The 23,580-nt window shown below is 37.5% G+C and overlaps 1 protein-coding gene across 1 annotated transcript in view; it reads right to left on the bottom strand.

Moving 5' to 3' along the window:
- The window catches only part of VPS13A (vacuolar protein sorting 13 homolog A), a 252,942-nt gene that overhangs the window by 117,615 nt on the left and 111,747 nt on the right, over nt 1-23,580 (bottom strand). Inside the window, exons 27-34 of the mRNA XM_053907998.1 lie at nt 22,197-22,276; nt 21,408-21,467; nt 20,788-20,941; nt 19,931-20,047; nt 19,751-19,854; nt 10,419-10,586; nt 7,737-8,041; nt 54-201 (exon numbers count right to left, since the gene is read on the bottom strand). Coding sequence (XP_053763973.1) covers nt 54-201; nt 7,737-8,041; nt 10,419-10,586; nt 19,751-19,854; nt 19,931-20,047; nt 20,788-20,941; nt 21,408-21,467; nt 22,197-22,276 — 1,136 coding nt within the window. The remainder of the gene's footprint in view (nt 1-53; nt 202-7,736; nt 8,042-10,418; nt 10,587-19,750; nt 19,855-19,930; nt 20,048-20,787; nt 20,942-21,407; nt 21,468-22,196; nt 22,277-23,580) is intronic.

Below are 23,580 nucleotides of genomic sequence, written 5' to 3'. Positions count from 1 at the left end.
TGGATTTTTTTAATGGCCTAAAAACGGAAATAAATAGCATCCAAAAATCTCACCTCCATGGGCTTTAGCTGAGCATTTACATTAAAACAAGGAACTTCCTGGTACCACTCCCAAGATAAATTTCGCTCAACAATCACCTCAAGATTTAATGGCAGTAGCAGATCCAGTACTTCCTGGTATGCATCATCAATAAATTGAGACCTGTAAGTAGAAATAAAATTGTTTTGTTTCATATATACTCAGAGGAGTAAAAAATAATTTTTACCATTCTATATACAAATAGAAAAAAATCAGTACTTTGTGTATGAAGAGAAGAATAAAATCTACCCAGCTCTCCAAGTCAAAATGACAGTACATCCCACTGTAACATAGGTGATTTTTTTTGAGCTCAAGTGTTCCATATTATAGAGAAATGTATTTTTAAAATATGATTTTACAATGTTAAAAAGTGCCAAAATATATGTTGGTATAGTAAACCCTTAAAATGAGAACTATCTCCATATGTTTTTAAAATTATTTTTAGTTAAAATTCCAGTATCATTAACATACAGGTATAAATACAATACAGGGATTCAACAATTCTATATATGACTCACTACTCATCATTTTAAGTCTACTCTTAATCCCTTTTGCCCATTCCCCCATCCACCTCTAGTAACCATCAGTTTGTTCTCTACAGTTAAGAGTCTGTTTTTTTCTTTGTTTCTTGAACTATAGGAGCAAAACCCTATGTGTTTGCCTTTTGCTGAATGACGTCACTTAGTATTTTCTCTTCTAGATCCATCCATGTTGTTGCAAATGGCAAGACTGCAATATTTTTATGACCCATCTTCCACCACACACACACACACACACACACACACACACCACTTCCTCTTTATTCATCAAATGATGTACATTTGAGCTGCTGCCTTAATTTGGCTATTATAAATAATGCTGCAATGATCATAAGTGTATCTTTTCAAATTCATTTTTCATATTGTTTGAGAAAATACCCAGTAGAATTACCAGATCATATGGTAATTCTTTAATTTTTTTTTTAATTTTTTTTAAACGTTTATTTATTTTTGAGACAGGGAGAGACAGAGCATGAACAGGGGAGGGTCAGAGAGAGGGAGACACAGAACCTGAAGCAGGCTCCAGGCTCTGAGCTGTCAGCACAGAGCCCGACGCGGGGCTAGAACTCACGGACCGCGAGATCGTGACCTGAGCCGAAGTCGGCCGCTTAACCGACTGAGCCACCCAGGCGCCCCTCTTTAATTTTTTTTAAATGAATCTCTATGTACTGTTTTTCACACTGGCTATACCATTTTGCATTCCCACCGACAGTGGACAAAGGTTCCTTTTTCTCCACACTTTCACCAACACTGGTTGTTTCTTGTGTTTTTGATTGTTACCATTCTGACAGGTGTGTGGCGATATCTCAATATGGTTTTGATTTTCATTTCCTGATAATGAGTGATGATGAGCATCTTTTCACGTGTCTGCTGGCCATCTGGATGTCTTCTTTGGAGAAATGTCTGTTCATCTCTTCAGCTAAGTTTTTAAACTGTGTGTGAGAGTGTGTGTTGAGTTGTAGAATTCTTTATGTATTCTGAATAATAATCCCTTACCAGATGTGTCATTTGCAAATACCTTCTCCCATTCATAGCTGGTCTTTTGGCTTTCTTGATTGTTCGTTGGGAAGATTTTTATTTTGCTGTAGTCCCAATAATTTATTTTTGCTTTGGTTTCCCTTGTATGTAACTGTTTTCTCTTTTCCTTCTGCTTTTAAGATTCTCTATCACTACTTTTTCTCCATTTTAATTACTATATATCCTGGTGTGCGTCTCCTGGGGCCGATTTTGTTGGGGGCTCTCTGTGCATCCTGGATCTGGATTTCTGTTTCTTTCTCCAGATTTGAGAAGGTGTCAGCTATCATATCTACAAATTTTCTGTCACCTTTTTACTCTCTTCCCCTTCTGGGTTCCCTAGGATACAAATGTTATTACACTTCATGGTGTTACTGAGTTCCCTTAATCTACTTTCATTTTTCACTATTGTTTTGCTCTGCTTGATTGCTTTCCATTGCTCTGTCCTCCAGGTTGCTGATCCATACTCCTGCTTCCTCTAGTCTATTTACTCCTCATATATTTTAAACTTTAGTTATTGAGTTATTAATCTCTGATTTTTTAAATGTTTTCTTCCTCTGTATTAAGGGTCTCACTGAAGTCCTCTCCTTTTTTCTCAAGTCCAGTGAGTATCTTCATGACCATTACTTTCAATGGCATCCTCTATCAGGCATATCATCTCCATTCTGTTTAGCTTTTATGCTGTGATTTTATTCTATTCTTTCATTTGGGACTTACTCCTCCGTCTCTTAACTTTGTCTCTCTGTTTGTATGCATTAAGAAAGTCAGCTGTGGGGCACCTGGGTGGCTCAGTAGGTTGGACGTCCGGCTTCGGCTCAGGTCATGATCTCGTGATCACTACTGAGTTCAAGCCCTGCGTCGGGCTCTGTGCTGATGGCTTAGAGCCTGGAGCCTGTGTCTCCCCCTCTCTCTCTCTCTCTCTCTCTCTCTCTCTGCCCCTCCCCCCAACTCACACTGTCTCTTGGTCTCAAAAATAAACATTAAGAAAAAATTTAAAAAAAAAGTCAGCTGTGTCTCCTGCTCTTGAAAGTAGTGGCTTTATGAAGACAAGGTCCACATGGTGTCCGGCAGTGCAAGGTCCCCTGTTCATCAGAATGTGGTGCTTAAGGAGTGTCCTCTATGTGTTGTGTGCCCTACTACTGCTGAGCTGTGTTTGCCTTCCATCCAGTTGCCTGAAATGGTGCTCTTTGCTTGTTGTGGGCAGAGTTTGGTACCTGTGTTGTTAGCGGTCCAGTATGGGGCCACCCTGGGGTTGAGGTGGGTCAGACCAAGTGTCTGGCAGAACAGTAGTAGCACTGAACCACAGGGGCCTCTCCCTGTGTTGTCCCCTGACAAGTTTTGTTAGTGGGTGGAGCCTGCAGTCGGACCAGCTGTCTGTGCCCGGCCCACTGCTGAGGCCAGAGTTGAACTATGTGGTTATTTCCCCTATCCCTGTCACAGGAGTCACTTTGGAACGGGGCTGCCCCCCGCCTTCAGGGCTGCTTGCACAGTGGCAGACCTGTCCCACCTCTTTGGATGGACGCCTGCCAAGGGCACGTTGGAGGGGGCAGGTCCTCGGGAGAATGTGCGGGCAAAGTGCATAGTGTCAGCAAGGTCTGTGCTCATCTGCTATGGGAGGGATCTCCAGCCAACCAGGAAAACTGCCCAGCGAGGATGATGGGGGTGGGTCCACAGAAGCGTGTGGCAACAGGACACACTATAAACAAGCTAGGTGGGGAGTGCTTGCGCTGTGCTGGTTCCCACAGGTGCTCATGTATCTATCAGGGGAGGGTAAGGGCAATGGTCAGCTTTTCTGTTCTTGCGGATTCCCAAAAACCCCTATCCCTTCTGCACAAGACTTGAGGTTAGTAAATAAATCTCCTTCCTGTTTACCCTCAGTGTTTTTCAAACTGCTGCTTCTGTGCAAGGGGGCTGTTTGTTGTGCTGTCTCTTAGAGGGTGGGTACTCCAATCCCCATTGTGCCCTGGCTCTCCCAGAGCCGAACCTGAATTTTTAAAGTTCCAGGTATTAAGCCCACCGATAGTAAGAACTTGCTAAATTTACACCCCTGCGGTTTTCAAAGCCAAGTGTTATAGAAGATCCATCCTCCCGGTGCCTGCGGAGGTACCTGCTCCTTTCCCTTCTCCATGCCTACAGGTGTCCCGCCCTCCTACTGACAGCCTCATGGCTGAGTCTGGCTCCCCACCTTGTCTCCACCCTCTTTGACGTGGCCTCTTTTCTACATTTAGCTGTGGAGAGTCTGTTCTGCCAGTCTTCAGGTCTTTTCCTGGGTTATTCATACTGATGTGGGTATTATCTAAGGGTATCCATGAGATAAGGTGAACCCAGATCTTCCCCCTCTGCCTTCTTCTCTGGAAATTCCTTATATGCAATTTTAATAGGTGCATGTTATAGGACTATAATATAACTTCAACCTTCCATTGTTGAAAGTTATGTTGCTTTTATTTTTTCAGTATAAATAAATACTTGGATCAGTACTTTTGTACCTATTTTTGATTAACTTTCTTGTTCTGGACAAACTAAGAAATTAACATTAATTTCTGTGTCAAAAGATTACTTCCTTAAAAATATTTGCCTTATCAGTGTTACTCAGTATCTAGGATAGATACTTTTCCTATGTGCTCCCACATTCTGTTTTATATACTGTATTTTAATAGTTTATTGTCTTGTCTATAGTTTCAGTTAGAAATAAAAGCTTCATGATGGCGCCCCTGTGTGGCTCAGTTGGTTAAGCATCTGACTCAGGCGCAGGTCGGGATCTTGTGGTTCATGAATTTGAGCCCCACATTGGGCTCTCTGCTGTCAGCATGGAGCCTGGAGCCTGCTTAGGATCCTCTGTCTCCCTCTCTCTCTCTGACCCTTCCCCACTCATGTTCTGTCTCTCCCTCTCTCAAAAATAAACATTTAAAAAAAATAATAAAATATTCCTGAAAAAAGGGGACTACTTCATCTCAATCTATGCTGTATTGCCCAGTCCTTGGCTTAGATAATTGCAGTACGTCATATGCTATACAATTATTTGCTGAAATAAGAAGACAGAGTGTCTCTTTGTCTGACACCTTAGTTGGGAACACAGGTTTTGGAAGATCAACACTTCTCATGGATATGCACATGCAGAAATAACTGCAAAAGTGTCATGTTTATTGATTTTGGGGTTACATATAACTTTTAGCGAATGGGCAAGTTCACACATATGGTATCTAAGAATACTGCAGACTGACTGTATATGTATGTATGACTGTAACACACATACGTGCACATGGTCAATTGCTGCTTACCTTTCTATTCTCTTTATTTTCATCATTGTAGTTTATAATACATTTTAGAAGTATTTAGTGCAATCCTATATATTTTAGTATTTTAGTAGTACCTCTAATGTTATGATGTCTCCATTCCCCACCTCAAAATCAATGTATACAAACTGACATCTTTGTAATATTAGATCTAGGAAAATATTCTCTCCACATTTATTCAAGATTTCTTTCTGGCCATGGGTTAAGGTCTACAACTTTCCTTATAGAAGTACTATAAGTATCTTTGTAAAAATTTTACATTGCAATTAGTAGCTTTGCAACAAAATGATTTCAACACAGGTTGTCACAAAAATAAAATACTTATTTGTCTTTATGTGCTTTTCTATGAAGCTGAAACCAAACTGAATTTCCAAATATCAAGAACTTGAAAATCATTTCAGGGAAAACCTGTAACTGTATAACTGAGTAATTCTATTTCTAGAAATTCATCTGCAGGAAATGAATTATCCTAACGACATGAGTAGGATGTCATGATAGGAATAACTGTAACGTTATTTATAACAGCAAAAAAACTCACAATCAAATTAACTTTTAAACAATAGGCAACTAATTTTTAACAGAATAAAATGAAATATTTAGAAATAATTTTGTACTCAAAATAATATGGAAAAATATTTATAGCATACTGTTAAGGGAAAAAATGTATTTACGATGCAAAATATATAATTCTTCTTTTACTTAACATATATGTGCAGAAATAATGAACTAGAAGAAACATACCAAACTACTAATACTACTTATCTCTGAGTGGTCATATTTTTCTGTTCATCCTAATACCATTTTATGTCTTCAGTAAAAAGTTAACTCATTTTTGGACATAAAAATAAATATTTTTAATGCTCTAAAGATATTTAGTAAACTCTTTTCAAAGCAGATAATCTATTTGTAATATAGATTCACACCTGATTTACATGTACCATTTCTTGAAATCAGGCAAGATGTGATTTTCGATATTCTCTTTTAGTAAATTTAGACTTTTATACAGTTTAAAAGTTAATGAGCCATCTGAAGTTTAAAGTGTCTCTATGTATCTATAGCCTATTATTAAAATAAAAGTCTCTCACCTCAATATTTCCCTGTGATTTTTGAATTCCCTGGGCTTGGCCGAACAAATCTACATTTTCCAATGTCTTCACTAAATGTATCACTGTAACCGAAACCTGGCTTTCCATGGAGCTCTATTAAATAGGGGCCAATTTTTCTCCAACATCCTATTCATCTCAGCATTAAAAGACAGAAGTCATTTTCCTTAGTTTGTAATGATACTCAATTCTCACTCCTATCCTTTTAAGAATATCATCATCCAGACTTACCACTTTCTACTCTTGCTTTCCTGTATCAACTAGTCAGTGCTTATTTTTGAAGACTTTAAGATTGATGAATTTCCAGTTTATAAACCTCTCTCTACATTCTTTTACTCTTTATGTACCCTCTTATCTTTGATTTCTTCTGTCTCCATTATCCATCAACATGACTCTCAATATTTAAAAATCCTATCCCACTTTAGTCACACCTGCTTGTTAAAAATTCAGTCTTGCCTGAATCCGACACCAAATATCAAGTACTACATGAAAAAAACTATCATGTACTCTTAATTCATGGTTAACAATGTCAACAGAGTCCTCAACATTGTCTCAACATATCTTCCTGGAATGCCTCCCATCTCTCTGCCTGCCATTTCTTAGTCTCTTTTGAGAAATATATATGCCTTGCGTATTGGCATTCATCAGGATTCTGTCCCGTATGTCCCACTCTACAAACTATGTGATATCACTTGTTCAGTGACTTTAATAGATAGCTAAATATTACTAAGGACACCCAAATCTGGAAGTCCAAACACTCTCCTAAAATCTACACACATACGTTCAAGTGCCTTCCAATCTTTTTCTATAGATCTCTATACCAAAGTCAGACAGCAACTTCCAAGTTACTTTACCCACTAGAGAACTCAATGTCTCCACTCAACTGTTTTTTCTGCATTGTTCTATCTTATCTCGGTGAACTGCATTATTACCAAATAACAAATTTTGTAAGCCTGCAATCTGGAGTCAAATTTCTCTCCTCAAACTCTGACATCCATTCAATAATCTCTTACTATATATTCTACTTTTTAAATTTCTCTTAACTGGCTAGTTCTCCACTACCTCACTTCCCTACCCTAGACAGCAACACATGTAATTCTTATGGAAATCACACCAGTAGTTAGTAAACCACTCTTTCAACCTCTAGTGTTGTCTCCTTTTGACCTGTTTTCTACAACCCTTCTAAAATCTAAGTGTGATCCCATTTTTGTGCATCAGCTCATTACTTTCATTAAAGAACAGCTACCTTGACAATGAAGTAGAAACTGTTTATTCATCCTTTGTAAAGATTGCGCATTATAATATGTCTTGTTCCCAGAAGAGTGCCCAGGATACACGAGGTGCTTAAATTTCTCCTTCCATCCAACATGAAATAATATAAACCGAATTTATCACACTGCCTGAAACTCATCCCCTTCACCAAAAAAAACTCACACAAAAACATTTAAAAATGATTTTCAAGACACAGAACATCAGACAACAGTCATTCCTGAGAGATAAATTGTTTAGTCTTCCTGGTTACCTAAGGAGCATTTTTCAAATACTATGTAGGTTTTCAAAAAACTTGCGCAAGAGAAATTCTCAAAATTAGTATAGTTATAATAAAATAAAATCTCCCTATAGACAGGAGACTCCGGATACCAAAACCTCTCATGTAAAAAGTCTGAAAAAGACTGCATTCTCCACAAATGTACCTAAGAAAAGCTTACCTGTATAGTCGCATTTCACTCAGCCTTATTGTTATCAAATCAATAATGGGTGGGGGGTTGCTCTGGCTCTCTGTTATTATATGGAATGTATTTGTCATTGTAATTAGTCCAAAATCAGCAACAAAAACATTTTCAGAAACTGGAGACTGTGGGATGACCACCACTGGGGCTTTGATGTTAACATCCAATGACATTCTAGAACTCCTCTGTGCCAGTTCTTTTACACCAGTGGCCGCCATTCCTGCTGCCTGAACAGTAGCCTCAGCCAAAGCTTGTTTAGCCGCTTGAAAATTATCTATAAAAGCCTAAAAGGTAACAGAATTATATTATTAAGGTTACCATTAATGACTGTTAATGTTAAATGCATACTGATATTGATGATCGTACTTCCGTGAGAAAAATTTTTTCTCGGTACAACCAAGCATTCTTTTATCCAAGTCTGGTTATCTGTACTAAATCTCAATATTCTCCACTGAAAACTGAGAAACAGTAAGATACAGATACAGAAACACAATAAAACAACAAAAATTTTGTCCCGGGAAAAAAGTTAACATGTAGATATTGCAAGGTTTCAGTGATACCTATTACCCTTATTAACATACTTTCCCTAATGGCTAAGCAATCACACTGTATTCTCCTATACAACCTCAAAGGACAGACAGCTTATTTAAGTTTGTAAACTACAAAGTAACTTGAAAAGTAAGAAAATGTCAAGAACTCTGTAGTTTTTGAATTCCGACCTCTAGAAAAAATATTTCAGTGACATAAAATGTATCTAGAATTATACCTAATTTCCAAACAATTTGTTTTCAGTAGTTGTTTCCAAACAATTTATTTTCAGTAATTTTTTTTAAACAGAACGGTTTTTTTTAGCTTATTTATTTTGAGAGAGGCAGAGCCAGGGTGCACAGGGGAGGGGCAGAGAGCAAGGGAGACAGAGAATCCCAAGCAGGCTCTTCACTGCCAGTGCAGACATTGAAGCAGGGCTCGAACTAAGGAAACCAAGATCATAACCTGATGCTGAAACCAAGAGTGGGACACTCAACCAAGGCACCCAGGCACCCGTATTTTCAGTAATTTAAGACTAAAAGGCCATCACAACAGGGCTCAGGGACATAATGAGGCTGAGTTATAAAGATAAATTAGAGGGGCTCCTGGGTGGCCCGGTCAGTTAAGCACCCAACTCTTGATTTCGGCTTAGGTCATGATCTCATGGTTCTTGAGAGACCAAGCCCCGTGCTGGGTTCTGTGCTGACCGTGCAGAGCCTGCTCAGGATTCTCTCTTTCTCTCTGTCCCTCCCTTGCTTGTGTCCTTTCTAACTAAATAAACTAACAAACTTAAAAAATAAATCAGAAAAAAAAAAATTAGAACAGGAATGCTTGTTCATATTTACTATTTGAGTATGAAAACACACTACAAGCTACAGGAAAAATTGCACTTAATCTCAAAAAGATCACAGGGGTGCCTGGGTGGCTTAATCACTTGAGTGTCTGACTTTGGCTCAGGTCACGATCTCATGGTTCGTGGGTTTGAGCCCCATGTCAGGCTATGTGCTGACAGTGCAAGAGGCTGCTTGGGATTCTGTGTCTCCCTCTTTATCTCTGCCCCTCCCCAACTTGAATTCTCTCTCTCTCTCTCTCAAAAATAGATATCTATCAAAAAAAGGTGCGCTTGGGTGGCTCGGTGCATCCCACTCTTGATTTCGGCTCAGATCATGATCTCACGATTTGTGTGTTCGAGCTCATAGGGCTCTGGGTTGACCGACTGGGATTCTCTGTCTCCTCTCTCTCTGCCTCTCCCCCACTCATGCTCACTCTTATTCTCAAAAATAAGTAAACTTTAAAAAAATTTTAAAAAGATCACAAAAATAGCAACATTTATTTAGAATCAGGTAATTATGTAGTTTATACACCAAGATTTAAAGACAACATTTTTTAAAAAGTGAATACTGAAGTCCTAAAGACAGGTATGATAACAGGAAAAAAATAACCATGAAAAACAGAAAAAGAAATCAAACATCATACGGTGGTATCATATAGAGATTCATTCTAAAGCCTTTACACCCCAGATAGAACACGCAATAGAAAACATAATTTCCATAATGATTACTTACATGAGACCAAAACAAACTTCAATCATAGAGTTTTTTTTTTTAATTAATTAATTTATTTTGAAAGAGAGAGAGGCAGAGAGAGAATGGGAGAAAAAGAATCCCAAGCAGGTTCCACCCTGTCAGCACAGAGCCCAACAAGGGGCTCAAACCCACCAACTGTGAGATCCTGACCTGAGCCAAAATCAATAGTTGGATGCTTAACTGACTAAGCCACTTAGGCATCCTTATATTTAGTATTTTTATTTAGAGTTGGAAGTCAGGTAAAACAAAACCTTAAACCGATTATGTATGAAGAATTCAATTAACACATATAACAAATCCATGTATGGTATACGTACGTATATTTAATACATTAATATGTATGCTTGAATTAACTGCACTATTCCCATATGAAAATGATATTATATAAATAAAACACTATGAATTTCAGCACTGATAAAAGATACCCAGAAAATTCTGAAAAATCAGGGGAAAAAAATCAAGTGAGGAATTACTGCTCTTCACCTAACACACAGCAAATAACTTCCAAATAGTAAGAAAAAATTAAAAAATCGATTAGTATACTTACCAATATAGAACGTAGAAATTTTGTGATAAAAACTACTTCAATGCAACCAACAGTTAAAGTAACTTGAACATCAACCACGTTCATATCTGTGTATGCAGAACCAGCAGTTGCATCCACAAAAGAAACCATTTTGAAGCTGAAAACTTCTTTTCCAGTGATGTAAACGGCCTTAATGAGAGAAAATCCAACTATCAAAATCCACTTTTGAAATGTGTTTTCAGTACAAAAGTAAAGCACAAAATAACAAAATATACACACATATTTTGAAAATCTTTCAAGTATTCAAGCCAAGTACAAATAAAACAGTAATTCTAACACCTCTATTGGAACCTACACTGCAAGATTTTTCAATGTGGTGGTGGCAGCTCCCTTTGTGGGCCATGAAACCAACATAGTAGGTCTTCCCAACATTTTTTTTAGTGGGGAAAACAGAAGAAAAATGATCAGATCATACGAACATTCTCATTTAGTGTGTATATTTGGGTACTGAGAGTTGCCCAGTGAACATACTCTTTGGTCACTGTAAAACGTATGAAAGACGCTGTACCTCTACAACTTAATGAAAACTACTTCTATTTTAAATATGTCAACAGGTTTTCCAGATCCTTCAAAAAGTCTCCTCCTATATTTCTCTTCCTAATTTGTTTGTGACGGGTCATCTCAACTGCTGAACAAGACTTACATACAGCAGTTTATTTACTTAAAACTTTTTTTTAATGCTTATTTATTTTTGATAGAGAGACAGAGCACAAGTGAGAGAGGGGCAGGGAGAGAGGGACACACAGAATCCGAAGCAGGCTCCAGGCTCTGAGCCGTCAGCAAAGAGCCTGATGCGGGGCTCGAACTTGTCAACTGCGAGATCATGACCTGAGCCAAAGTCCGATGCTTAACCGACTAAGCTACCCAGGCGCCCCTACATACAGCAGTATGCTCTGCAATACTAGCAAAATCTCAAGCTCTGCAACACTAGCGAAAAATGGTGGAGAAAACGGCGGACGTGAATTGTCAAAAAAATTTTGTAAGCTGGACGTATCACCAACTAAACTTAGTTTATAGCTTTCCTGACCCTTCTAAATGCTGGAAGGTAGAAAGCTGAAGAGCCATCAACAAGCAAATGAATTCCAACATGGTTCAAAGAAAACTTCAGGAACCAAAGATATTAAGGACCTCTGAAGGCTGAGGCGCAAGATGAGGCTGAACAAAGTCTACAGGAATTCTGCTCTGCCCTGAATGTACAATGCTGGGCAGAGGTCCACTCCAAACCTTGGCAACAACAATAGCAGCAGCAGCGGCAAAAACAACAACAAAGAACTAGATGACCTATAAAAATCACAACTGTGCTTAAAACCACTAGAAATCTGAGGCTACAAGCCAACGAAGCAGCCCAAAATGTAAGGATAAAACAGTCCAGAAACAAAATCCCTCATCCTCAGCACAAGATATAGCTGAAAGAATCTGAAGCAGTGGGTATAATGAAGGCAGTCATATTAAACAAGAACACTCAAAGCCAATTCAACTCTCCGTTAAATTGACTCAACCTCCATGCTAACTGCCTGGCAGAAAAAAAGACCCATTATCAGACATAAATACTATTCATTTCAGTATCTACTGTTCCATACATGATCTCTTACACTCAATCAATAACTAAGATACACTGCAAAAAGCAAGGAAAAATAAAACCCATCAGGTGACATAGAAATCAAGAGAACCAGGTTTGCTCATAACACAAATATTGGAAATTTCACCCAGTGAATTTTAAGTTCCTATGATTAATATGGTAAATGCTTCTAGTAGAAAAAGTGGAAAATATGCAAGAACAGATGAATATCACCAAAGAAACAGATGAAGAAATGAGAATCTAAGAAAATATTAAAGATTAAAAAAAAAAAAACAGTAACAGAGATGAAGAATACCTTCAATGGGTTAATAAATAGATTCAAAAGAACTAAGAATAAAAATCAGTCAACAGTTAAGCTATAAAAATAGCTTAACAGGGGCACCTGGGCAGCTCAGTCAGTTAAAGTTTCCCACTCTTAATTTGGGCTCAGGTCATGATCTCACAGTTCATGAAATCAAGACCTGTGTAAGGCTCTGCACAAAGCCTGCTTGGGTTTCTCTCTCTCCCTCTCTCTGTCCCTTCCCCATGCTCTCAAAATAAATAAAGAAACATTAAAAAAAAAAATAGCTTAACAGAAATTATCCAAACTGAAACAGGGGAAAAGAAGGGGAAAAAGTTGAACAGATGATTCAAAGGTTGTGAGACAATATCTAACAAGAATCTAGAAAGAATTTTTGGAATCCAAGAGGAGGAAGTACAAGGAGCAGATGAATAAGGGAGAGGAGGGGGAGGACAGAGAGAGAGAGAGAGAGAGAGAGAGACAAAGGAACTATTTGAAAAGGTAATGAAAAATAATGTAGACATATCCAAGAAGCTCAGAAAACCCCAAAATCAAAACACACTTACATATTCCTAGAAGCACCATACACAAATCCTGAAAGAAGTCAGATAAAAATGAGAAATATGTATAAAGGAGCAAAGATACATTGATGACTTCTCATCAACACCATGTCTAAGAAAGAATGCTGGAGCTACATCTTTAAGAGTTTGAAATGGGGGGGGGGGGGGGGCGGGAACCCTGTCATCACAGAATTCTATACCCAGCAAAAACTTCAAATGGGAAATGAAAATGAAATGAAAGTGGGTTCTTTTCCAGTTCTCATTCCTCCTTGTGCCCCAAAGCTGAGAGAATTCATTACCAGCAAACTTGCACTATAAGAAATGAGTAGAAACAAAATAACAAGAAACTTGAAGCTACATGAAGAAATTAATTCCAGAAATGGCTAGAATGAAGATAAAAAGAGCTTAAAAAAAAAAAAAAACTGCTCTGAAGAAAATTGACTAAACCAAAATCAGTACATATTATAGATCTTCAGCATACACAATATCAAAACATATTACAGTAATACCATGAAAGACAATAAATAATTAGGGGTTGATAGTAGTATTGTAAGGTATACTATACATGAAGCAGTAAAACATTATTGGAAAGTAGACTATGATTGAAATTATGAATCGTAAACCCAAGGGAAACTGTAAAATCAATGACAATCCAAAATCAGGTTAAATGTGGGGAGACAATACAATAAACAGAATAAAACAACTAGAAAACAGAAAACAATTAGAGAGAGAGCAAATTTTAAAGTTTATTATTTGAGAGAGCAGAGGGGAGAGGGGAAGAGAGGGAGAGAAGTCCAAACAGGATCAACGCTGTTAGCTCAATCCCATGACTGTGAGATGATGACCTGAGCTGAAATCAAAAGTCAGACGTTCAACTGACTGAGCCACCTAGGCACCCCAAGCGATAACAAATTTTAAACCAACTATATCATAATTGGATTTTTTTAATGGCCTAAACACAATTTAGAAGTCAGAGATTGTCAGACTGGATAAAAAAGCAAGATTGAAATATATGATGCCTCTAAAACACTCACTTTAAGTATAAAGACATAGACTAAAAGCTAAGACATAGAAAAAGATATACCATGCAAACACTAATCATAGAAATCTGGAGTGGCTATATTACTACCAAAGCAAACTTCAAATTAAGGGTAATTACCGGGTTAAAGAGAGATATTACATAACACAAAGGTTCAATTCACCAAGGAAGTATAAAAGCTCTATGTAGAAGATCTCTGAAACAATGAAGCAAAAACTGAGGTAACCGAAAGGAGAAACAGACCAAGCCGCAGTTGAAACTTCAACAACAGAAAATCAGTAGCTTGTAGAATTCTATCAACCAACCTAGTGCTCTGACATTTGTGGAACATTCAACCCAGCAACACCCAAACATACACATTAATCTCAAGTATACTTGGAACATTCACCAAAGTTGATGTTTTATGGTCCATAAAACAAACACCAACATGCTTAAAAGAACTAAAAAAGCTTTGGCTTAAGAGGGCTATTTAAGCTGGAAATCAGTAACAATAAGAGATCTGAAAGGAATCTCAAATATTTGGAGGTAAGAGGTGGGGAGTTAGGATGGAGAAGTAGGGGGACGGGGATTCCCCTCATCCCTTAAACACAGCTGTATGGAGGTCAGATCACTTGCAACACCCAGGAAATCTGGGCAGAAAGATTTCCACAGGTGGAGGGACACAGCCTGGTGGATTCCGGGTGCGTGTATGTGAATTGGGACAGAGGAAACAGAGGAGGCATACAGGGGAGGGAACCCCCTCTGTGGAGAGATAAAAGGGAAAGCCAGAGAGGCTGTGGAATTGTGGTACTGACAAGGTAAAAAATCTCTCCGTGCAACTGTCGTATGGACAAGGTAAAAAAAATCTCTCCGGACCACGGACTGAGGGACAAGAATTACAGAGAGTGCCAGTTTCTATTTTGCAACAGCTTTAGGAGCTGAAGATCAGAGTTTTCAAAAGTGCTTGACTTTCTGCAGACTGAAGCTGCGACGTGCACGTGCCCAGGGTGGGGGTGGGGGGTGGGGGTGGGGAGGCGAAGGGAGCCAGGCCTGGGGCCGGGTAGCGATCCCAGGGGCGCACCGGGAGAGACAGTCCCCTTCCTCCAATACTGTGGGAAAAGAGTTTACTGCCTCCCCAAGGACAAAAGACCCTGTAGGCGCCAGCCAGAGGCCTTCTATCAGCAGGGCGGAGTGGGGCTACACCAGAACAGGGTCCGTAGGGTGCAGGGCCCTCTAAGACGTTGGGTTTTGAATCCCAGCTGAGCGCCTCTGGCACTGGAGACTGTGGAGCAGGGCAAGCACACCTCTGGCGCCACTACTTGAGGGCTGCCTGAGCGGTGTGGCTTGAGACCCCTGTCTGGGGAGGAGAGATTGGGGTGTCGCCATTTTTCCCCCATCACCAACAAGATAGGGCTTCAGGGAGCAGCACCAGGGCCCCCAGTGGAGGTGGGACCCGCCTACACCAAACCCTCCCCCTCCGTGCCCGGCAACTGCGCATCTACCTAAGCAGAACGGACACTGACCAAAGCAGAGGGCCTCTCTTCCAGACCAGCACAGCCATGGGTCTCAGGCACCAACAGACAACTGTTTTGTGGTTTTGTCTGTTTGTTTTTCTTTTCCTTTTTTCTTTTCTTTTCTCTTCTCTTTTCCTTTTGGAATCAGGTTCATAGTTTGAGTTGGTTTTTGGTCAATTCTTATTTTTTATATATATATAATTTTTTGTCTAATCAGGCATTTTTACTCTTTTCTCTGTATACCTTTTCTAGATCTCCTTCTTTATTTTCCTTTCTCTCTCCTTGAATTAAGCCTTACAGTTTTTTTGATTCTCCGCTTAAGTCTTTTTTTTTTCCACCCCTTTCATTTTTCTCTTTATATGGGATCAGACTCCCCCTTCCTTTCCTTTTTTCCAGGGTTACTCCAGCAAACAATTCAAAGCACACCTGGTGGAAGGTCCCAACACTCCACAGATACAAGCAAGGGGGAGCTCTGCAGTGGACTGACCAGTGGGATAGAGCAGCCAAAACGCAATCACAGAGCACACGCTCCACACTCCAAAAGCACTTCTGAAGGGCCAGGCCCTGGACAGTGCACGACACCTTTTTAATGTAGTACTACTTGCAGGTGCAGGACACATAACAAGCTATTAAAACACATAAAAGACAGAAACCTAGCCAAAATGATGACACGGAAGAATTTTCCTCAAAAGGAGATCCAGGAAGAAACGTCAGCCAGAGAATTGCTCCAAACAGATATAAACAATATATCCGAACAAGAATTTAGAATAACAGTCGTCAAGACTAATAGCTGGGCTTGAAAAAAGCACAGAAGACAGCAGAGGCTCTACTGCTGCAGAGATCCAAGACCTAAGAAGTAGTCATGATGAACGAAGAAATGCTATAAATGAGATGCAAAATAAACTAGGTACAGTGACAGCAATTATGGAAGGAGAGAACAGAATAGGTGAAACAGAAAATAAAATTATGGAAAATGATGAAGCTCAACAAAAAGAAGGGAAGGAAATCAAAACGTCTGGAGGTTAAACAACATATTTCTAAATAAACCATGGGTAAAGGAGAAAGTTGCAGGACAAAATAGAAAATATTCTGAATTGAATAAAAATAAACATATCAAAATTTCTAAGATACAACTAAAACAGTGCTTAAAGGAAAATGTATAGCATTAACTGCCTGCATTAGAAAAATGTCAAATCAGTAACCTAAGTTTCTACCTTAAGAAACTAGGAAAAGAAGAAATTAAATCCAAAGCGAGAAGGAAGAACATTTAAAAAAAAAAAAAAGAGAGAGAAGACATAAAAAAAATTTAAATAAACAATACTCAATTGAACCAAAAGCTGATTCTTTGAAAAGAATGGATAAATCTCTAGTTAGACTGCTGAAGAGAAAATCAGAAAAGACAAAAATTAAAATCTCATATGCTAAGACAGAATCAGAATAAAAAGGTTATGTACTGTAGTATTCCGTTTATTCAACATTCTGGAAATGGCAAAACAGTGACTCCTAGGTGCTAGGGTGGGGAGAAGGGATAACTACAAAGGGCAGGAGTAACCTTTGGGAGGTGGTAGATATAATCTATTATCCTTAAGATGTTGGAAGTTACATAGCTGTAGGTGTTCAACAAAAATCAAGGAACTATATGCACTAAAAAGGCTAAATTTTACTGAATATAAAGTAAACCTGACTTCAAAAAGAAAAAAAAAAAATAGGGGGGGGGGGAGGGAAACCAGTGAAGAATTCTGTAAAAGGATTACTGAGGCCCTTTATGACCTCCCAAATGTGCCCAGCAGCTTGCTGCCACAAACCTTTTATAGTTGCTACTTCCTCTACATGGAACGCTCTTTCCACATTGACAACTGATTCAGATTTCACTCTGATGTTCAGAACAGGATTTCCTGATAATCCTAAAATGTTATTAGAATCTATCATATTATCCTACTTCATTGGTTTTCAAAGTACTTATTCTCCCTAACATAATTTCCTATTATTTACTATTTATTATTTACCCCAGGAAACAGACTTTGCATGTTATGCTGACCATAATATTCCAAATATTATTAATAAAAATACAGAATATCTTCCACAAGTCACCTGAGTGACCTTGTGACTATTCCCCTAAAGCCCAAGAGAAGAAAAGAATTTTAAGAGTTTAGAGTAGAGAGGATATGGCATAAGACACCAGGTGCAGAAAAGGGGTAAATAAAACTAAAAATTTTAAGCAAAAGACTTTAAGCAAAAATCTGTAAACTGAAGAGGTCCCCAACATTCTTCAACCATTCTGGCTCCCAGAATTTAGACTCTTAGGCTTGTACTTACAGTACTTTTCTCAAAGGAGACTGACGTAAGAGGAAAAAAAGCCTTCACTCTCAATTTTTGAGGCGATAAAATTACTCTATCAGTGCCTCATCCACTCATGTCTATCTGTCTAAATCCAACGATTAGAAATACTTATGTACCTACCATTCATAATAAGCAATAATAATAATAATAATTAATAATTAAGGGAATAATTCTTGTAAACATTCACTTTTGAAACATTCTTCTATAAAGAAGACATAAGAAATTTACAATGAGATCTTATTTCATAAGAAAGTCAGATCAGCTAGAATCCCTTTCAGATTCTACGTTAGTTATGATACGCAAAATTAACGGTCATCTATACAATGGTTCTCCGGTAAACAGAGGATGATGCTCCAGGACAGATTCAAAGAGTCTGAGAACTCCAGGTATCCTTTACCCAACTGCCCAAAAAGCTAAGAAGCTAAATACATTATTATACCCAAAACCCACTCAGGGCACAATAATTAGGAAACTCTGATCTGAGGCAAATAGTTGTCCCTCTGCTTCCTAAACATGTGGAGAGTTACTGAACCAAGGCGGTTTATTTAAAAATCACGTACAGTACGGGTCGCCTGGGTGGCTAAGATGGTTAAGCGCTGGATTTGAGGTCAGGTCATGATCTCATGGTTCATGGGTTCAAGCCCCGCATTGGGCTGTTAACAGCTCAGAACCTGGAGCCTGTTTCAGATTCTGTGTCTCCCTCTCTTTCTGCCCCTCCCCCACTCACACACACTCGCTCTCTCTCTCTCTCTTAAAAATAAACATTAAAACATTTTTTTTAAAAATTAGAAGTAAAATAAAAATCCTGTACACTAGAGTCAAAGTGAAAGAATAGCAAGGGGAAATGGGGTGGGGCAAGAAGAAAGAAAGAAACTTTTCAGTTTGTAGCTTACGTTGAATTTTTAACCTCACAGATGCATTAGTTATAAAATTAAAAAGAAAAAAAGTAAATAACTTGGATTATATTATCAGTTTCATTACTAATTACTTGTATGACTTTCAGTAGATGCCTTTATTTATGTGAGCTGTACTTTCTACACAGGGCAAATAAAACCAATAATCTTAAATGTGTTAGTACTTTGTTTTTTGGTTTTTGTTTTTTTTTTTAATAAAAGCAAAAGTAATACATTAAACCATGGCTTCTAGAAGATTTCTTGTTCCTTATTACTATGGACCACGCACCTTTGATGCTCTGGCACTCTTGTTATTTCACGCTAGCAAGCCATAATAAGGAAATATAAAGAGTAAGGATTTTCATTTAACATAAAAATCAGGTCATCACTGTATCTCATTGGTGTTATTGCCACATTTTCCTTTCACACTCCAGACTCCGACTTCCTGACTCAAGAAGTAACTCAGCCTTTTCTGACCCTACTACTTGATGTTCTCTTCACTCCCTTAAATACACCATCCTACCTATACGCTCCACTGTTCAACAATGACCTGTCCAACTCGACAATGGTATCTGGTCCAAGAACTTTACCATCTCACACCCAGTACTAACAGCTGTCCCTTCAACCACTAGCCATAGGGTTCAAAGAACTCTGTTAACATTGTAAACAGCTATACTATAGTAAGCACCCATGAAAATAAACTTAAATAATTTCATCTGCTCAGTCTGACTTCATATCCACTGCTGTTGAAATCTGAAATGCATCACAAGATTCACAGTATTTGAAGAGAAGAGCAAAAAGAAAAAAAAAAATTGAAAAAGGCATTTACTAATTGCCCTTCCCCAGTCTCCAACTGTTTCAGAGTATTATATAAACTTCTTTATGAGATACTTAATCCTCATTTTACAAATAAAAAGAATCTGAGATTAGGTCACACAACCACTAAGGAACAGAGCTAAAATACAAACCCAATTAGGCCTAACTCCAAAACCTGTCAACTTAATAAGCCACATTGCTGAAATGCTGACAACTAATTTATACCTATGACCAACCTTAAAGGACACTCGTATTTAATGATGTACTATTATTTAAGAGAAACAAGTCCATACCTTTTTGTATAAAGCTGTTTTATCAGAATCCAAGACAATTATATTCCTTAGCTTTGCATTTATTTCAGTGGCTGAAGTCCTCATTATTATCTCAGAATCAAGCCCTAAGGGAATAAAAGGATGAATGAATGGCTTTTCTTTCATTTCATAGTTCTCATTTTTTTTCTGAAATTTTATTACCTTCAATCTTAATTTCAGAAATGTTACGTTTCTGATCTTGAATAAAGATCTGTAAACAAGATAATTCTGCCAAAATCTGCAAGGTAATAATATCTTCGTTCTTGGGTAGTTTTAAAGCTGCAAAAAAAAAAAAAAAAAAAAAAAAAAAAAAAAAAAAAATGTAAAACATAAGGAAAAACTTTTAGTAGTTACCTCACTACCCTTATAAAGTAATTGAAGTATAAGATAAATTAATAATACTAGAGGAAAACCTGATTTTCCATTCAATTGAAATTAAGATGTTCCCTACTAAATTAGGAATTCTAAAAAAACAATCAAACCTAATGAAAACAAAGCCAAACAAATCAAACAGACACAACCAAAAACTATTCCTAGATGAGACTAACAATTTAGTTTCATCCTGGATGACACGAAAAAAAATTGTAGTTGCAAAATCATGAATCATTTGAGACACAATGATTATGAGGTGGTATTTGTCATGGTCAAACCTGCAACTTTTCATTGCTTAAAAAACAGGTGCTTAAAAAATACAGTCTGATAGGATTCAAATTTTCTTAGTTCTAAATTTCTAATCCAAAATTATGATATTAAATGCATGAATTTTAATTCAAATACTACTACTATATGATATTTGACTAAAAAGAGTGACATGATAAATAAAAACCGCATTTTCTTCACTGGTAAATACTTTCTTTTGCTGTTATTTTCTAAAATTTACCTGGTACATAATAATCTTTCTAGATGCTAATTTAAGCAACAGAATTCTGGAGCCAATATTATATATAAGAAAACAAAGAAAAAGCTAAAGTTTATTGATCTACATGGTAAAAAACCTTGAAGCTGAATTTCAAACGTACACATTTTTTTAATGACCTCTCCTTTGTCTTCAGTCTCCGCAATAGACACAGAGGCTCGTTTTTCTTCTAGTTGTGGGAGTACGTTATTAAAATAGTTTATTGTATTCAGAAGTGCTTCAGTATGTAAATGAATATCCAAAGAGGAAAAATTCACCTAAAGAACAAAGCTGATTTTAGCAACAGGTCAATAAATATGTTTGTTGCTCAGTATAAGGCACTATAATTTGTGGTAATAAGAATAAAATTCATGGGGCACCTGGATGGCTCAGTTGGTTAAGCTTTCAACTTTGACTTGGTTTCTGATCTCGCAGTTCATAAGTTCGAGCCTGGCTTCGGGCTTTGCGCTGACAGCTCAGAGCCTGGAGCCTACTTTCCGTTCTGTGTTTCCCTTGCTCTCTGCCCCTCCCCCACTAGAGTCTGCGCACGTGCACGCACTCACACTCTCTCTCTCTCTCTCTCTCTCTCAAAAATATTAAATATATCTAAAAAAGGAATAAAATTCATAATATTCCATTTTTACCCTCAAGGATTATACAGTTCTAGTTATAAAACAATTTCCATAATATAGTTACTTAGAAATACAGTATCTAATTAAAAAATAAATTATTGTTCATTCATACCTTAATTAGTTGCACAACATTGTTATAAGTACTTTTCAAATTAGGTAGGTTCTTTTCTGCCTAACCAAAGAGAAAAAAGCAAATCCATTAGTATCTTATGAAGACATATGTACATACAATTGTAACTAAGGTTCTTCCTAATTCTTCCCCTTTGTGAAAAAATTTGTGATAGAATTGTCTACCAAGTATCCAAATACTGTGCATGGTATCTTTAGATCTGGAATGCTTTTGTCAAAAAAAGGCTATTTAACAATGCATAAACACCACCACAAACCCTAAAATATCTCCATCAATAGTAAAAAAAAAGTCTTAAAAGTGGTAAAATACTCTATCAGCATTGTTATTATAAAGTAATTATTAACTTAATGTGGCACTTACATAAAAATAGGTCAATGAAAACGCGGAATAAATCTTAAGTAGACCACAGTACATATAAAAACTTAATAAATGATGAAATCAAATGAAAGCCTCATCTCATATTGTATACCATATTAAATTCCATCAAGATTAAAAAGTTTGTTTTTGTTTTGTTTTGTGTTTTTGGTTATCTGATGGAGGGGAAAAAGTCAAACTTCATGTCATTTCTACTTAGAACACAGGCCTGTTATTTTTCTACACAAAATGTTTAGAAACTAAAGGATGACAAATCAAGAAAAGCTTAAAGTTGTAGGAATTTTAGAAATCACGTTATAATGAAGATTAAACGAAACCTACCTAAATTTACAAAACTTGATTACAACATTTCAGAAGCACACTCACCACAGCAAGCATACAAATGGAAGTGCTTACCTTCACATACTCCAGTGTTAGCAGATCTTCCATCGTATTATCCAGTGTTGTAATCAAATAAACTGGTTTCTTGTTTTCATCTAAAAATAATGTTTTAAATTACTCTTTCACAGAAAAACTTACGGAAAGTCAATACCAGCAACATTAATAAAATAGAACTGGAAAAGAAGAATTTCCTGTGGCAGTTCTGAGCCTTCAATTCTGTCTTACCCAAGTCAGATCCCTCCTCCTTTATTTTAAACTCTAAAGCTGTAGTTTCTCCCAATTCCCTTCCCTTCTCTTATGGCACAAGGTTCAACGATCTTACCCTTTCAAACCCAGATAGGAGGTAAGAAGTAGCAATCGGTAAAAGAAAAAACAGAGTTATTAGGACCAATGAAAGGACATGAAGAGAACTGCAGCCCTGAGCCACAGTAAAACCTAGAAAGAAAATGACAAGACTCCCTGGAAACCTATTGTCTTTAAGAAGACAGATCAGGTATGTGATGAGAAACTAAGTTCTTCTGTGTATTAGTTTAGATTAGAATAAATCCCCTGTAGTTAGTCTTCACTAGTTGTATTCTGGCTTCTGATTAAAACTTTGGAAAGTAAGTGGGAAAGCTGCCGTAGAGAACAGTATTTTGTATAAAGGCTATAAACTATCATCACCAAATTACTATGACTACTAGAAATTACTATCTAGATACTGGAAGAAAGAACTACAAATTAATCGTAAGACTTTTGAGGGAAAAAAGTAACATATTCCACAGGCTCTTCCAGATTTAAAAGCTTATTAGCTATTAAGCCAGCCTCCTACTGCACATGCTACTCACATTTCAATCTTTAGAAAGGTCCCAATTTTTCTCACACATTTATCCACAGAACTATTTACTGATCATTTATGAGAAACTGTGCTATTCACTTCTTCCCCCCCAACTAAAAAAAAAAAAAAAATTATAGAAATAGGTGTAGTGACAGCTGTGTATCAGTACCCCTGTGTGCTGGGGTTTTCTTATCCTGTGCTTTTAGAAAAACAAAAAATAAACAGAATCATTGACAACTGCTAGAATACTTGTGGATTACTGGAGAACACTAAGGAAACTGGTTCACTTTTCTTTCCAATCACGAGAGCAAACTGTTTCTTGATGTAAAAAAGCCTAATAAGGTAAAACTCTGTATCTGCTAGGTATGATGGTTTTCTCAGCACAAGATAATCATGATAAAACCTACCACACTCGAGTTCTCAAGGGCTACAGAACAAGTGTAGAATAGGCAACTATAATGTAGGAGTAAATCACATTCAGTGATTAGGGTTTCAGGCTGCCAATACTTTATTTGCTTTCTCAAATACAAAGATCACATTCAATCCAGGGCTTGACAAAGGGGAGGGTAGTTTTCATGACAG

The sequence above is a fragment of the Panthera pardus genome, unplaced genomic scaffold (assembly GCF_024362965.1).
Source record: "Panthera pardus isolate Hobbes unplaced genomic scaffold, ASM2436296v1 HiC_scaffold_20, whole genome shotgun sequence".
In the NCBI taxonomy this organism is placed as follows: domain Eukaryota; kingdom Metazoa; phylum Chordata; class Mammalia; order Carnivora; family Felidae; genus Panthera; species Panthera pardus.
This window is presented reverse-complemented; position numbering and strand designations above follow the sequence as displayed.